General features: G+C 33.3%; 1 protein-coding gene across 3 annotated transcripts in view; it reads left to right on the top strand.

Annotated features, from left to right (window-relative positions):
- The window catches only part of LOC123272329 (neurogenic locus Notch protein), a 145,594-nt gene extending 132,006 nt beyond the window's left edge, over positions 1 to 13,588 (top strand). The window contains exons 9-12 of one of the 3 annotated variants that reach the window (XM_044739010.1): positions 6,001 to 6,544; positions 6,741 to 6,764; positions 7,340 to 11,721; positions 12,226 to 13,588. In XM_044739010.1, the coding sequence (XP_044594945.1) occupies positions 6,001 to 6,544; positions 6,741 to 6,764; positions 7,340 to 11,721; positions 12,226 to 13,274 (5,999 nt within the window). In that variant the 3' untranslated portion in view covers positions 13,275 to 13,588. The remainder of the gene's footprint in view (positions 1 to 6,000; positions 6,545 to 6,740; positions 6,765 to 7,339; positions 11,722 to 12,225) is intronic. The other 2 variants (XM_044739012.1, XM_044739011.1) reach the window with 2 other exon arrangements.
- Positions 13,589 to 18,120: the final 4,532 nt, after the last annotated feature.

The raw sequence follows: 18,120 nt of genomic DNA, 5'->3' as shown, positions 1-18,120 counted from the left end.
AAAATCTAACTTGATTACGATTATCAAATATCGCAATTAAAAGTTCCTTGACCCTCAAAATTTTTTCTTAAGCCTCCAGTCTGGATCAGGGATGTAATGTCGTTAACGAGATACTACACTGCTTTTCTAATTTAAGTCTTCGATGTTATAAGACTAGTCCATCCCTATCCCTACACTAGTGGGTGTTTGTATCTTATTGACACCGTGTTATTCTATATACATATATATACTTATATATCTGTAGGTGAATATGTAAGTTAGACACGCGACTAGCTTATGTACACTTTATCAAAGCAACTCTCGGCTTGTGCTTCGCTAAAGGTACACATGGCAATAGATTACAATTATCCGAACATGAGGCGGACAGTCTTGGGCCTTGCCTCGGTCAAGGTGGGTTTTGGTCTTGGGGTTTTATTTAACGTGACGAGTTTAACAGCGACGCTACGTATACGGGGTGAGAAGTGAGAACGGAAAATTATAGTTGCTAACGTGGGAGTTTAACTTGCTTGTACTGGAACATCGCTTTTGCTTGTACAATGTACATAACATCCATTTGAATATTTTCCACCCGGGATTTTTATATTGTCTAAGATATTTATTAATGGGCTGGAGCTGGATTATTATAAATTTTACTTTATGTTTAATTATTTTTTTCTGTCTGCTGGCTTGTCTCGGATCTCTCGTGATGCTAGATTATTGGTAATAAATAGATTAAATTACTTGATAATAATCCGGGATTTTATGCGGGAATAACAAAAAAATTGCGTGGGTTTAAATTATGGGAATTTATTTAATAGACTTTTAATTGCGATTTGGAATAATTAAATTTTTTTTTTTAAAGTAAAAAATGGCTATTATAGATCATTTTATTCTGAGTAAAATTATGTGTAATAATAATTTTTTTTGATACATTTAAGTCTAAAAAAAATATTAAAAATTCAGGTAAAAATAACTTTTTGATGATTATTGACTTATAATTGAGATTTTTGATGATAAAAAAAATTTTTTTGGACAAAATTAAAATTTATTATTATACTTAATTTAATTCTGAGTATAATTATGTGTAATAATAATTTTTTTTATAAATGAAAGTCTTAGAAAAAAATTATTAATAAAATTTAGATTGAAAAAACTCTAATTTTTTGCATGATTTTTAACTGATAATTAAGATTTAAGGTTGAAAAAAAATTTTTTTAGCTAAAATAAAAATTTGTAATGATAGTTTATTGAATTCTTAGTGTAATTATGTGTAATAATAATTTTCAACATCAATGAAAGTCTTGAAAAAAAATTATCAAATATAAAATTTCTCCAAAATGAACAATTACGATTTCATAATTTTTGCTTGAAAATTTAAATTTGAGGTTGTAAAAATTTTTTTTAGCCAAAATAAAAAACAGTTATTATAGTTCACTTAATTTCGAGTGAAATTACATATAATAATAATTTTTTCAATCCATTAAAGTCTAGAAAAAAAATAGTTAAAAACAAAACCTAGGTTAAAAGAACTAGAATTAATTTTTTATATTGACATAAAGAGACTATTAAAAAACAAGCAAGTCAAAGAAAAATTCCCACTGATTGAATAATTAATTACTATTCAAACAACAAAAGAAATTACAAAGACAGATTGCGTGTTTGAAACAAGGAAGTCATTGAAATGAATAGAATTTAACCAAAGTAATAAGTAATACATTATATATTAAACAAAAAAAAAACTCATTCAACTAACAGAGATCCTTATTGTCTTTGATGGGAGTTCAATTATTGAGATCGTAAATCATAATAAGATAATAGAGCAAACAAAAAAACATACAAGTGATTGAAGGAAATGAAAATTTGCTAGACATGAAAAGACCCAGAAACAGAAAGAGAAGCCGGAAGTCTCGACTCCCGCGCCGAGCAAAGCAGGAAGACTCTCAATTAAGTGAATTTATTTGATACCGGATGCGGTGTGTTGAGTTTTGCTGGTGGAAATTCGCATCCCTTTAGTTTTAAGCCCTTTCAGTAGAAATTCACTCTTTATTAGTTCATCCACTCGTCGATTAATTATTTTTAGATTTATTTTTATCGACAATTACACGTAATTACAGGCGTTGGGTTAATTACACTCGTATAAAAATAAGTATCGCTGTTATTAAGTATGAAAGTAAAACGGCATCGAGTATTATTGCGCAATAATGGCTAACTTGTATTTACTCGATTTAATTCGAAATTGAACCAGTAGAAAAATAAATTGAGCGAATGCGTGGGCATTCTTATATATCATAAGAATATTGCTTTGATTTACTGCCGGCTGGGTCTTTAATCTCCAACACTTGTCAAAAATAATTTTCACTAAAATTCTTTGCTTTTAATTTAAAGGTCGGCAATTAAAAAAGTAAGGTAGAAAAAAATGAAACAATCATCAGATTGTTTGAATTAAATCCAATTAAATAAATAGCTGATATATTATTGACATTGTCACTAATTGTACGTGAAATCAGTATGTCTGACCCGTGTCCTGGTAATCGAGGCCAATTAGCAAAGTATCAAGATGCTGATGCTCGTCACGACCGAGAATTTAATCTCGAAAAATTTTAATTAAAACGTGGAACTATTTTGCTTTGGAAGTTATTCAGTTATTTTTATTCATTATTTTTAATTTAAGTTTTTCGTTTCTTCTTTTACTAAAAATCGGCCGTTATATATTAAAAAAAAAAATGCTTGACTCAAAAGTAATATCATTGATCTAAAAATAAAATCATTTTAAAGGAAATCGGTTGTCTTAATTTAAGAATTTAATGACAAATAAAATCCGAGAATTGTTTTTTTAAGTCTTAGCGACTTAAAAATTCTTATATTTTTTAAGCAATAAGAGATACGAAAAAATTGATGACATTTCTTGTAGAGAATAAGATCCCCTAAAAAAAGTTTCTTATAATTTTTTTTTATCTTCAATATTAAACTCTAAATTTTGATTTTTAAGTCTATGAGTGTTATTCTAATTTACACCAAAAAAATTTTTAGCAACCTAAAAATTCAAATATGTTATAAGCAATTAAAGAGAGGGTAAAAGACCCTATTAGCGGCGGGGACCCCATTACTGACACTTTCTTTGATTTTGGTACTTATTCAATTAATCAAATCATTAATTTCAATAATGAATATATCATTTCTACACTGATAGAAGGATTTATTTGTACCAAAAAATATTTGTTAATAGTTGACAAATCATTTATTAGAGACCACTTTTCAGTCCTTAACAAATATTTCTTAGTATTTAAAATGATTTGTTTGTATATAATAAATTTGATATTCATTTATTAAATATTAATAAATCTTTTTAAATACTAAGAAATATTTATGAAGGATTAAAAAGTAGTCTCTAATAAATGATTTGTTAAATATTAACAAATATTTTTAACTATAAACAAATCCTTCTATCAGAGTAATCTTTAAGACTTTTAGATCAAAAAAATTTTTAATTTTTATTTCAAGTAGAACATTTTTTCATTGAAAGAAAAAGTGCGACTAACGGGGTCTTTAACTTAAAACTCTCTATAAAAAAAGTATCTGACAATTTTTCCTTATCTCCAAGTATTTACTAATAAAAAGTCAACTTAGATAAAAAATAAAAATCTTAACAGCCGAGACCAGTGATTGCAGTTTCAATCGGCTTAGCGAAACGAACGTAAATTTTGAAAAAACGTTTTTAGAGATAATAGATAATTTAATAAACTATTTTACTACAAAGCGTTTTTTTCAAAAATTTCATTCGTTTTATGAAACCAATCGAAACTGCAATTGCTATGCTGTTGGGAGTGCGACAGAGATAGTTCCGTTGAACTCCGTGAGAGCAAAGCGAGAAAAAGATGGTCTCGCCTGTTAAAGCAATATAATTTTATTTTGTAAATTTTAAGACTATTTTTCTAGACCCAAGTTTTTTTTTTTTTTTTAAGTAGTTATTGATGAAGCATAACATTATCAATTTGAACGTATCAATTGCTAACCAAATTGAAATATTAAACAATAACAACCTTAAAAAATAAAAAATAAGAGCTTTAAAAGCGAAATATTAACATTAATATTAAGTATCTCGCTCAGAAGATTATTATATAATAATTTTTCGATTAGTTCCATAGCGAGCGTGAGAGGTGTCTCGAAGAATGTATGACTAGCCCACGCAACCTATTTACTTCATACGAACATGACAGTTTCAATTGTCAGCCGGAAACCTTCACTTCAACTGCTTCATTCTCATCTTTATCTCCAACATACAACACTCTAGACTCTAGACTCTACACACGCTAGGATACTAGTTTATTTAACAACCTTTTTTACCTCTCTTAATAGTATATCTATCTATCTATTTATTTATCCGTCTCTTTCTTTCTTGTTACTTGTAAAATTGGTTTATTATATTTTATATTATACTACAGAGAGAGCATAGCATGTTTCTTTGAGGTTTCAGCGGCCCCATCTCGACTTCATAGTCTACAATGTGTAGGGCATAGTAAGGAGAATGAAATATCTCCAGTCTTTAATATAAGTTTTGTAAGTTGAGAGAAGAGATACATACTTGCCGACGAAATTAGCATACGAATACGTTTGTATTATTGCTCACAATCAGTTATCTCTCTTTTTCTCCTAGCTCATGCTTGTATTACTGTTAGTGCGTTTAGTTACATTACGGATGAGTATGGCTATGAGAGGATATTGTGAGATATGTAGATGTATAAAACGCTGTTGAATTATTTAAATATCTAGGCAAGGGGCCACCAGGGAATTTTTTAAATTGCTGACTCAAAGTAAATTGCATTGTTCTTTTTCTACTCTGATAAACTGGTTTGTTTTTCGACAAAAACTTGGATTTTTAATAATTCAAAAATACTGAAAAATCGTTTAGAAAAAAAAAACTTACGAAATTTAACTTTTTGATAAAAAAAGTCGCAGAAATTTTGATTTTTACGATATTGAAAAAAAAACCGACGCTATTTTATTCGGAAAACAATATATTTTGAGGAAAAAATTCAATATTTGATAAAGTTTGAAAAAAATATATTTATTCTGAAGTTTGAAGTTACGAATTTTGGTCAGTCAAAATAATATAGAAAGATTTAATTTTTTAATTAAAAAACAATCAGGATGGTTTTTTGTTTCATTTATTTTAACATGCGACGTTTTGTCAGTTTTATGATATTTTTTAATATACAAAAAAACCTTTTCATTTTTTAAAATTTAAAGTCCGTAATAAATACAATGAACCAAATCCAATTAAATATATTTAAAAACCTCGTCAACAATATGTTTAAAAATTCGTCTATTGTTATCTGTTTAATATTGATAAGTAACAAATTATCAACAATAACCTTCAAATAAACACGAGGTTTTAGTCCTTGTTGTTTGGAAGATCCTAAGATTTCGTTTTTTGTCATAAAATTCTTTTATTATAATTATTACAATAAAAAAATAGGGATATCTTCAAGAATATCAATGAAATCAGTCGTAAATGTGACTTAGTCTCATTTATAAATCTCCTTCTAAATTTAAAATTGCCTGAAAGTTTCACTGGACCCCGTGTGTCCTCAACGGGTTAATAATTAACTAAAAATTTTAATTTTAGAATTTGAACAATGTTATCATCTTGATTTACATTAAAAAAATTTTTAACAAATTTAAAATTCGTATTCTTGCAAACCATAAAAGTTACGAAAAAATTGATAAGGACCTTTCTTTAATATTTAAATTTGAATTTTGATTTTAAAGTTTGGAAAGTATTTTATTAAAATTTACACTAAAAAATTCTTAATTACTTTAAAATTCATTTATCTTGTAAATGATAAAATTGATAAGGACTTTTTTTAGAGGATTTAAATTTCCTTTAAAAAGGTTCCTTGTAATTTTTTATTAATAAAACCAATACTTACCACTCTAGAAGCTTAATAAATGTAAGATGACAAAAAAAAATATAAATGCGTAGTTTTTATGAAGAAATAATAAATGATAATTATTTTTCAGGTTACACGGGAACGCAGTGTGAGATCGACATCGATGAATGCGCAACGAACCCCTGCCTGAACAACGGTGTATGCACGGACTTGGTGAATTCATTTAAATGTGACTGCGCGAAAGGATTCGCGGGATCGCATTGTCAGATAAACATAGACGATTGTGCGTCAGCGCCTTGCAAAAACGGTGGCACATGCCAGGACTCGATAGCCAAATACACATGTGAATGTCCGCCAGGATTCACCGGAGCCTCTTGTGAAACGAATATCAATGACTGCCAGTCGAATCCATGTCACAGCGGGACCTGCATCGACGGAGAGAACTCATTTAGCTGCAGCTGTTTCCCCGGTTTCACTGGGAAACTCTGTCAAACCCAGATTGACGAGTGCGAGAGCAATCCTTGTCAGTTCGGTGGTAGATGCGAGGATAGAATAAACGGATATCAGTGCATATGTCGCCCTGGTACCTCCGGCACTAATTGCGAAATCAATGTCAATGAGTGCTACAGCAATCCTTGCAGAAACGGCGCTAGGTGCATCGACGGCATCAACAGGTTTGTATTTTTGCCTTCTTCAGTCCCGTCAATTTTATTCTAATCAATCTCGATTATCAATTTTAATTTTAATATAAATATTAATAATTCCCCATTATTATTATTATTATTCACGAATCCTCAATTAACTTTTGACTAATCAAAGCTTCTTATGCGCTTTTTTTTTCAATTCATCGTCATATCGCTACTCGAGAAGCAATCGGATGCCTGGTCTAGGATGGTACGTAATGTTTGAAACGAGAGTGTTCCAGAGTGTGTTTTTTTTTCACGTGTTTTTTAAACGCTTTTTAGTTTTTGATTTTTCACCCTCACGGCTGCACCTGTATTTTTTTTTTTTTTGGTTTTTAGTCTCTAATTTAAGTAGTAGAGTTGTGGATAAATATTATTGATTTTTTAATAATTATTTAATGTCTCGATTTTGGAAAAAAAGTTTAATATTTTATTAAATATTAAATATATTATTTAATAACAGTAATAGTTTAAAATTTTAATAATAATAATAATAATATTTTTTTAACTCTAAATATGATATCAAAATTAAGTAAAATTTGATCATTTTTAAGAATTTTTAATAAATGAAAAATAAAATTTTTTTCAATAATTTTCTGACACTAATTTGATTAAATAAAATCAAAAAATTATTGCTAATTTATTTCTTTAATTCTAATTTATTCTAATAAATTTTCTACACTTAAAATTATCAAAAAAAAAAAATCTAATAATTATCAACAACTCAAAAAATTTCCAAAAATTTTAATAAATCCCAAAAAATCTCACCAAAATTTCAATTTTCAGGTACTCATGTGAATGCGAGCCGGGTTTCACAGGCCAGCACTGCGAGACAGACATCAACGAGTGTTCAAGCAACCCATGTGCAAACGGCGGCCGCTGCATCGACCTGATAAACGGCTACCGCTGCGAATGTCCCCGTGGTTACTACGACGCGCGTTGCCTAAGCGACGTGGACGAATGCGCGAGCAATCCTTGCGTAAACGGCGGCACCTGCGAGGACGGAGTGAACCAGTACATTTGCCACTGTTTACCGGGTTACGGCGGCAAAAGATGTGAAGCGGACATCGACGAGTGTGGTTCCAACCCCTGCCAACACGGCGGTTCCTGCATCGACCACCTGAACGACTACAGCTGTCAATGTCTCGCCGGCTACGCAGGCATAAACTGCGAAACGAACATCGACGACTGCGTAGCGAACCCTTGTCAAAACGGAGGTTCCTGTATCGACCTAGTCAACGACTACAAGTGCGTCTGCGAACTGCCTCACACCGGCCGGAACTGCGAGGACAAACTAGACCCCTGTTCCCCGAACAAATGTCTCCACGGCGCGAAATGTACGCCATCTTCAAACTTCCTAGACTTCGCCTGTACCTGCCCAGTGGGATACACCGGGCGTCTCTGCGACGAGGACGTAGACGAGTGTGTGATGACTTCTCCATGCCGGAACGGCGCCACCTGCCGGAACACCAACGGTTCCTACCACTGCGTCTGCGCAAAAGGTTACGAGGGCCGCGACTGTATCATAAACACCGACGACTGCGCGTCTTTCCCTTGCCAAAACGGTGGAACCTGTCTTGACGGAATCGGCGACTACACCTGCTTATGCGTCGATGGGTTCAACGGCAAGCACTGCGAGCTCGACATTGACGAGTGTCAATCCTCTCCTTGTCAAAACGGCGCGATCTGCAACCAATATGTCAATTCCTACACCTGCCAATGCAAACTAGGCTTCTCTGGAATAAATTGTCAAACAAACGACAACGACTGCACCACCAGCAGTTGCATGAACGGCGGAAAATGCCTCGACGGAATCAACAGCTACACTTGCGTTTGCCAACCAGGTTACACTGGTTCAAACTGCCAATACAGAATAAACGAGTGCGACAGTTCTCCGTGCCTGAACGGCGCAACTTGTCACGACGATATAAATCATCACTACACTTGCCATTGCACTTACGGATACACTGGCCAGCGTTGCGACATGTACGTCGACTGGTGCGCGGACCAACCTTGCGAGAACGGCGCTACTTGCGTTCAGCACAAGAACAAGTACCACTGCAATTGTTCCCCAGGCTGGACTGGAAAAGTCTGCGACGTTGAAATGGTCTCTTGCAAAGACGCAGCTATCCGGAAGAACATCCCCAAGGAATTCCTGTGCAACAACGGCACTTGCGAGGACATCGGGAACAGCCACCGCTGTCATTGCCTCGAAGGCTACACAGGTTCTTACTGCCAGACTGAAATCAACGAGTGTGACTCTGCTCCTTGCCAAAACGGAGCTATTTGCAAAGACTTAATTGGATCCTACCAGTGCCAATGCGCTCAAGGATTCCAGGGTCAAGATTGTGAGCTAAACATTGACGACTGCCAACCCAACCCTTGTCAATTCGGAGGAACTTGCCATGATTTGATAGACAGCTTCAGCTGTTCTTGTCCTCCAGGCGCTCTGGGGTACATTTGCGACCTGAATCCTCAAGACTGTATGCACGACTCTTGCCACAATAACGGTACCTGTATTGACAAAGTAGGCGGGTTTGAGTGTATCTGCCCACCGGGATTTGTCGGACCTCGCTGCGAAGGTGACATCAATGAATGTTTATCTAACCCTTGTGCTAATCCTGGAACTCAAGATTGTGTTCAGCTGGTGAATAATTATCATTGTAATTGCAAACCAGGCTACATGGGGCGCCACTGCGAGGTCAAGGTTAATTTCTGTGAAAGCTCTCCTTGCCAGAACGGTGGAGTTTGCACTGCAAAGCAAGCTGGACACATCTGTACCTGCCCGCCAGATTACTACGGACACAATTGTGAGTTTGTTGGGTCGTACTGCGATAATAAACCTTGTCTTCATGGAGGAACTTGTCGAGTAACTCCCACAGAAATGGGGTACAGGTGTTACTGCCCGCCGGGAACTTCAGGAACTCACTGTGAGATTGATACCAAGGACGAGTGTGAGAGCAACCCGTGCCAGCAACCTGATGCGACTTGTGAGAATCTTGTTGGTGATTACGCTTGCTACTGTCCTCCGAAATGGACCGGCAAGAACTGTGAGGTCTACGATACTAATAGTCGGGGTGGAATCTTTGGAAGACCTAACTCAGTAGCTCCTAAGAGTCCAGTTGACTTGGACCAGGAGCGGGAGAAGCAGAGGTGCATGGAGAACAGGTGCGACCAGAAGGCCGGAAACGGCCGCTGTGATCAAGAGTGCAACACTCACGCTTGTCACTTTGACGGAAATGACTGCTCTCTTGGTATCAACCCCTGGAAGAACTGCACTGCGCCTATCAACTGCTGGGATGTCTTTATGAACAACCAGTGCGATGAAGTTTGCAACAACGCCCAGTGTCTCTTCGACGGGCGCGATTGCGAGAAAACTTTGGCGCCTTGCAATCCTATTTATGACGCCTACTGCAGAAAACATTACGCCAACGGGTACTGCGACTACGGCTGCAACAACGCCGAGTGTAACTGGGACGGTCTTGACTGCGAGAACGAACCCGAGTCACTTGCCGAGGGTGTTATTTCTATCGTAGTTAGGATGGACATGAAGACCTTCCAGGATGAAGAGCTTGCCTTTTTGAGGTACATTGGTCATCAATTAAGAACTACACTGCGCATTAAGTTAGACGAACTGGGCAACAGGATGGTCTACCCAGTCAGCGACAATGTTGACTCGATGTTCGCAAGACCAGGAGGGTTCTCTGGAAACAAGCATGGAGTCAAAGCTTTCCTGGAGATTGATAATCGTAAATGTTCAACTACTGAAGGCGCAGTTTGCTTCGCTAGCGCTAATGAAGCCGCGGAATTCCTGGCTGCTACAGCTTCAAAGCAGGCGTTGTTGAGTAGTTATCCGATAGAATCCGTAAAAGGATTAGTTGGACCAGCTCCAGGTCCAGAATATCCCGAAACTCCAACGAATTATAAGTATGTCTTCATTGGACTGGTTATTGTGCTAATTGGCGGAATGCTGATTGGAGTTCTAGTCACTGCGCGGAACAAACGCGCAGTAGGCATTACTTGGTTCCCAGAAGGGTTCTTGAGGTCCAATGCTGGAAGTGGTCAACGGAGGCGCAGTCGCAGGCGCGGTCCAGACGGCCAGGAAATGCGAAACTTGAACAAACAGCCGTCAGTTAATTGCATGGACCTGGATATTGTAAATGGTCGGACTCAGCAATGGTCTGATGATGATTCTGAGTTGCCTCCGACTAAGCGGATGCGAGCCATTGAACCTGGGTACGCTAGTGATCATACAGCGATGACTGAGTATGGTGATGAAGTGAATGATCCCAGGATGTGGACCCAGCGGCACTTGGACGCTGCGGAGAACTGTCCGGGAGTAAATGGAGTTCTGACTCCACCGAATTTAGAACATGGAAAGGACATTGACGCCAAAGGCCCTTGTGGTATGACACCGCTGATGGTGGCGTCGGTCCGCGGCGGCGGACTGGATACTGGAGAAGAGGATGATGATAGTGATGGAACTGCTGCGGTTATTGCGGACCTGGTGGCGCAGGGAGCGGACCTGAACGCCACTACGGACAAGAGTGGAGAGACTTCTCTTCACCTGGCTGCTAGATACGCCAGGGCTGATGCAGCTAAGAGACTGCTTGATGCTGGAGCGGATGCTAACTCTCAAGACAACACTGGAAGGACTCCGCTACACTCGGCTGTGGCGGCCGACGCGATGGGAGTCTTCCAGATTTTACTGAGGAACAGGGCTACTAATTTGAACGCGCGCATGCACGATGGAACTACTCCGCTGATTCTTGCTGCGAGGCTGGCTACGGAAGGCATGGTCGAGGATTTGATCAATGCTGATGCTGATATCAATGCTGCGGATAATAGTGGAAAGACAGCGCTGCATTGGGCCGCTGCGGTTAACAATGTTGATGCGGTTAATATTTTGCTGGTCCATGGTGCAAATCGCGATGCTCAGGATGATAAAGATGAGACACCGCTGTTTCTAGCGGCGAGAGAAGGCAGCTTTGAAGCTTGTAAAGCTTTGTTGGATACTTTTGCTAATAGGGAGATTACTGATCATATGGATAGGTTGCCGAGAGATGTTGCCAGTGAGCGACTACATCATGATATTGTTAGGTTACTTGATGAACATGTTCCTAGGTCGCCGCAAATGGTGTCTGTTATGCCTAATGGGCCTCTTATGGGTGAGTTTTTTTTTTATTTATTTTTAGAATTAGACTTGATAAAATATTTTTAAACAATTATTTTTTTGAAAAATTACAAGTTAATATAAAAGAATAATAAAAAAAAAATCTGATTGATTTTCAAAAATGTTTTTCAATTTATTTTATATTTAAATTTTCTTTGTCCAAAATTATTAATTATTACAAATTAATATAAAGACAGAATAATAAAAAAAAAAATCTGATTTATTTTTAAAAATATTTTTGTCTTATTTTTTGTCTTTTGCAATCTTTTCTTGATCTAAAATTATTTAAAATTAAATAAAATACTAACATAAAAAAATTTTTAGTTTATAAATATTTTCATACAATTATTTTTTCAAAAAATTACAAATTAATATAAAGATAAAATAATTTAAAAAAAATCTAATTTATTTTTAAAAATATTTTTGTCTTAAAATGTTGCAATCTTCTCTTACTCCAAAATAATTAAAAATATTAACATAAAAAAATTTGAAATTCCAGGTTCTCCGAACCATTCACAATTGATAACACCACCAACAGTGATAGGCTCAGCGCCAAAACAGTCAAAGGCAAAGAAGCGTCCAAAAACAAGCGGCCCGGGCAACCCAACGTCTCCAGACTCAGAAGGCGCGGTGGTTGCAGCAGTCCGCAGAAAACCCTCGGTGAAGAAGCTAGCAGTGAAGCGCGGCGCCCAGCCACCAAACCAGGAGATCCCCCAAGGAGCCGAGGGAGCTGAAGGAAATCTTCCAAGCCCGTACGACAGCGCGAGCTTGTACAGCAACGCTTTGGCTCATGTGAACCACACGACGACCACGGCGAAGCAGCCGCCCCCTTACGAGGACTGCATCAAGGGCCAGTCGATGCAAACTCTCCAACAGCTGGGTCTGGACACCTTCACGAGTGCCTACGGTCTGCCAAATTTTCACGACCAGCTGCTAGCACCCCACCAGCGGCAGACCCAGGGGATGATCAACACCCTGTCGCCGCCTTACAGCAACCAGTCTCCGCCTCACTCGGTCCAGTCGAACATGACCTTGTCGCCCCAGGCGAGCTACATGGGCTCCCCGTCGCCGGCCAAGAGTCGGCCATCGCTTCCCACTTCCCCAACACACATGGCCGCCATGAGACAGGCGACCCACCAAAAGCACGGAGGCATGCCTCCGGTAGGGTTCGACTTTGAGACCCATCCCTACGCCACTGGGCCGACCCAGATGCAGCAGATGCAATCCCAGCAGCAGCAACAGCAGCAACAACAGCAGCAGCAGCAGCAGCAGCAGCAGCAACAACAGCAACAACAGCAGCAACAACAGCAGCAGTACTATCAGTACTTGACACCTCCCTCGCATCATTCTGGGGCTGACGTAACTCCTCAGCACTTGATGCAAGCTCCAGAGAGCTTCCCCACACCCTCTCCCGACAGTCCTGGGCACTGGTCTTCCAGCTCGCCACACTCCAACAGCGACTGGAGCGAATGTATGGCCTCTCCCAACGCCTACGCACCTGGAGCTCAGCATCAGGGCAATAAAGGCTCCGAGGCAATTTATATTTAAGCTTTTTTATTGTAATAGTTATTATTATTAATTTTTTTTTATATACATATAATATTAAGTCAAGTGTTATTTATACATATATACATATTAAATATAAATATGAATTTATAGTAGGGTTTTTTTTTTTAGTCTCGAATTTTAAGACTAATTTAAAATCGCGTCTTTCGTAAAACGGGTTACAATATTTTGGGTTGTAGTTGACTAGTTAGTTAGACTGACAACATTCTGAATTGATAAATTACTAGAACTTAGAAGGTAAATATAAAATGTTATTTAAAATAATTAATTTTACGAGTTTTACAAAGAAAAAACTAAAGCTATATTAATAGAATCAAAGTCACAAAGTCTTAATAAAGTAAAAGACCCAGTTATTGACACTGGCCTAGTTATTAACACTTGCAATTTTATTTTAATTAAATAAAACAAATCGACTCTAATAAATTAATAAATATAATTTTTGAATTATAAATTTAAAGATAATTGGTTTTTTGAGAACATTTTATTTTTTTAATTAAAATAAAATTGCAAGTGTCTATCAACCAGGCCAGTGTCAATAATTGGGTCTCTTACCTTAAATTAAAAAATATAACAACGAAAATTTTTACGCCAAAATTAATGAACAGACGAACACTCATTTAGCCGAAAAATGTAAATATATATAGTTATTTGAATGAGTAATTTTCGGCCGGATCATTATTCGTATGGATGAGTATTCAGATGAATATACGTCGGAACGAACTTTTTCCGAAATTAAATTAATTTTAACTCTTTAAATTAAGAGGAATATAAGATTTATGTTTACCTACACGGAAAGAACAAGATGACATTGGATATCATCCCAGATTATCCTCAGTGATATTTGTGGCGAAAAAAATTTCAGATTGTAGTTAAAAAAATCCACATTATACTAGCTACTATCTGAAATTTTTTTTCACTCAATATAATCTGGGATGATATCTAGTGTCATCTTATTCTTTCCGTGTATGTTCGATAGCTCGGTGTTTTATAATTTACAAAATTGTTTTTCGGCTGGTATTATATTTAAGCTAATATATTTTATAAAATTTGAATCTAGCGGAATTTTTTATTTTCTAGAGTTTTGATAATTCGGAATGTTGTCGATTTGACTTTAACTGGTTGACCGCAACTCAATTTTTTGAGATTTAAATGGGTGAATTTAAAAGTTGGAAATTTTTTTTTTCAATAAATTGTAACTTTTTTGAAGATTTTTTTTTAATAGGCGCGTGCTCAATGAAGATTAATTAAAAGAATGTAAAGGTGCCTTCCTTGCCGCAGTGTAGGTGAACCTTAATTGACAAATACAACAAATGATTTATAGATCACTTGTTATTGTAAATAATTTACAATTGACTAGGAACTGATAAGACAATCAGTAAATATTTAGAGATAGTTATTAAATGTAGTTTAAGAGTAGGAGTTATTTTATTTAATGATTTATATAATATAATAAAATGAAATAGCGCGATTTTAACAAATCGTCACTGCCAATTTTTTAGTACACAGTTGCAGGCGGGACCAATTGACAATAATCATTATTCACTATCAATTAAATAAAATTAATAACAGTTAATACTCGAGTACATGAACAATAGAACAGTAAATCTTAAAAGTTAAATTTTGTGCCTTTATTATAAAATTAGGTGTCATAAAACAAAGTAATAAATCGTGCTAAGCAATTTATTTTGTAAGATATTAATATAATAATAATATCATTATTATTATTAATTAATTAAATAATTTAACAAGGATTTAATGAGAATTTTTTAACGGACAATTCTTCCATACAGACATTCCAATTCGTATTTTTTATTCACGCTTATTTTTTTTTTGATTTTTTTTTACAGTCCAAAGCTTGTATTTTATAAGTTGATTTTCATTTTAGAAATGGGTTTTACTATAATATTTAGTAAATTTATTAAAATCCACGACTATTAAATATAATGATTAATTATTATAAATATTATTTTTTTAATTAATTGTTGATAATGTACAATTAAGATAAGCGTCCGGATTTTTTATTTAAAATTCTCATTAAATCATTTGTTTAAGCCAAAACGTTTGACAATAACGATAACGATGGCTGAAAAAGACAATTAAGAACAACATTAATTATCGGGTAATTAATTTACCTCGGATATCTTTCTTAGATTGTTGCGAGAGAATAAATAAGTCGGTATAAATAAATTTAATTATTTATACAGCGACTTGCGTGTGTGTTTGCAATACTAGTGATCAAAATACAAAAAAAAAAAAAAAGAATATTTTTTTTTTTAATTTTTTTAGATAAAAATTTTTTTCCATAAAAATAAAAATTGTATATAACTATAAATAATTTGTTTTGTAATTAACATACACACACGAAAATAATCTCTCGATTTTTGTACAAACTGTTTTTACATATTTTTTATAACAATTATAAATAAATAATTATATTAGTTGAATTAAGAGATTGTGAGCAAGTATAATTATTAATTGCTATTTGATTAATATTGTTCTACAGTAATAATGTTCTATTATAAAATTGATTATTATTATTATAATTATACTTATAGTTATAATTATAAGCAAATGATGATGTTTAGTTGGATAAATAATTACAAGAATTATTAATTATTATAAATGTTTTTTATATCAATTGTAAAGTGTGATTTTTTGTTGCATTAAGAATATTAGTAATAATAATAATAATTATATTAATTATAATAAATAAAAATAAATTACGGAATAATGTTCTTGATGCAATATTTTATTACACAGTGATGCGATCGAGACGTTATATTGTTAAGAATTAATTTAATTAATCAATCATGCGGACCAAACTCGATTTATTCTTTAATTTAACTTTTTACTTGGAAGTTTTGATTTGCATGGATTTATTTGTATGATTTCAATTGTATTTATCTTGTAATCCGAGTAGAAAAATTTTTAATAAATTATTTTGTAAAATGTTTATAAAAAAAAAATATGAAAATTTTTTTTTAACAAATTTATCAACCAATTTTTTGATTTTTTTTTTTTGACTTATTTTTTTTATTTATTTTGTTTGTTAAAAAAATGTATTTTTTCCAATTTAGAAAAAAGTTGAATTTTTTTTTTTTACTTTTTTATCAAGAAAAATTTTTTTCTTAATTTTTGAGTCTCACATTCTTTATTATAAAAATTTTTTGTAAAATTAATCTAAAAAAAATTCTTCTGCTTGGATAAACTAATTATTGTAACGTAACAAGACTGCGTATAATTGTCAAAAACAACGATGATAATAATAACGAAGAAAATTCCTGATAATAAAATAATTTGTAATAATGAGGCCTTATAATCTCAAGGATAATGACGTATAAAGTATAAAACTATATATTTGTATTTTTGTAATAAAAAAAAGACACTAGAATAATAATTGTAATAAAATAATGAGTTGAAGATTAAAAATAAACAATTAAAAAAATATATATAAATTGTTCTCTAACGCATCTTGACCTGTGGTAATTAGAAAATTAAATACTTTAAGGTACATGTAGTGTTAGTGGTATGACTATATGTTTATTGATAAAAAATAATTTTGATTATTATATTATTGAAAGAATAAGAGAATTTGTTATAATTATTATTGTAACTTGTAAAAAGTACTGAGTTTTATTATTAGTAGTAATTTGTTCGATATATTATAAGGAAAGTAATGATTTTTTTTCACTCAATCCTTACGTCCTATTTACCTTCCATCCTTCTCACTCTCATTTTTCTATATTTTTTATATAAATAAATAAATAAATAAGTTATGTTTTTTTAAAAACAGATGTAATAAAATAATAAAGATAGTCTAACCATTTATCAAATAAATTTGTTTTTTATTCACTTTCCTCTCATTATATTATTTATTATAAATTAATTATCAGTCTTTAGTCAATGAGAAATTAAAAATTATAATTATTTCTAAAATTTATTAATAGAATAAAAAACTTTGATCAAAAATCAAAAATTTAATCAAATATTTCTTCATGTGTCAATTAAATAAATGAATTTAAATGAAAATATTAAAAAAAAAATGTAATATATTTTTTTATTCAATAAAATAAATTCCAATTACTAAATAAAATTGTTACCGGCTGCGTGAAATTTTGAAGGAAGCAAAAATGATAATTTTAAAGCTATCACATATATGTAATAAATATACTATATTTATTTACAAAACAATAGTCTACATTTTTTATTATTACATATTATATGTAATTATAAATTACATTATTGTGACAAATTAATCTTGAAATTTAAATATCCTATCTTAGTCATTAAATACAAACTATATAAATTTCTTCAATATTCGAATTAAAAAGTATTAAAATTAACAAAATTTGAATTCATTCTCTTACGGAGAAATGTTAATCATTTTTAATTTTTGTTATCCATGGTTGCTTATTTTAGCTTGTAAATATTATTTTCATAAAAGAATTATACCGTCAAAAAAATTGCTTTAAATAGTTTGGTTAAACTTTATTGCTTATCACCGCCTAATTTCAACTCTTAAACTCTAAAAATCAAGTTTTCTTTCTCATCAAGAAAAATTGTATTTTTAATCCATAATCCTCGTACAAATGTTTAAAAAAAATACACTGGTGGCAAGAAGAATGATTACTGAACTAATTAAAAAAATTAATTATTAATTTTAGTGAAAAAATCCGTTTTTTAAAACTTGTAGTGGGAATAATTGTCAAAATATTTTGGTGTGATCAAGATAACTAAAAATATATACAATTTTAAGACTCATTTTTTTTTCAGCCCTGTCATTAAACTTTAATGAAGAACCCTATTTAATATCGAAGCTTGACATTGC

This window comes from Cotesia glomerata, linkage group LG10 (genome assembly GCF_020080835.1).
Source record: "Cotesia glomerata isolate CgM1 linkage group LG10, MPM_Cglom_v2.3, whole genome shotgun sequence".
Classification (NCBI taxonomy): domain Eukaryota; kingdom Metazoa; phylum Arthropoda; class Insecta; order Hymenoptera; family Braconidae; genus Cotesia; species Cotesia glomerata.
This window is presented reverse-complemented; position numbering and strand designations above follow the sequence as displayed.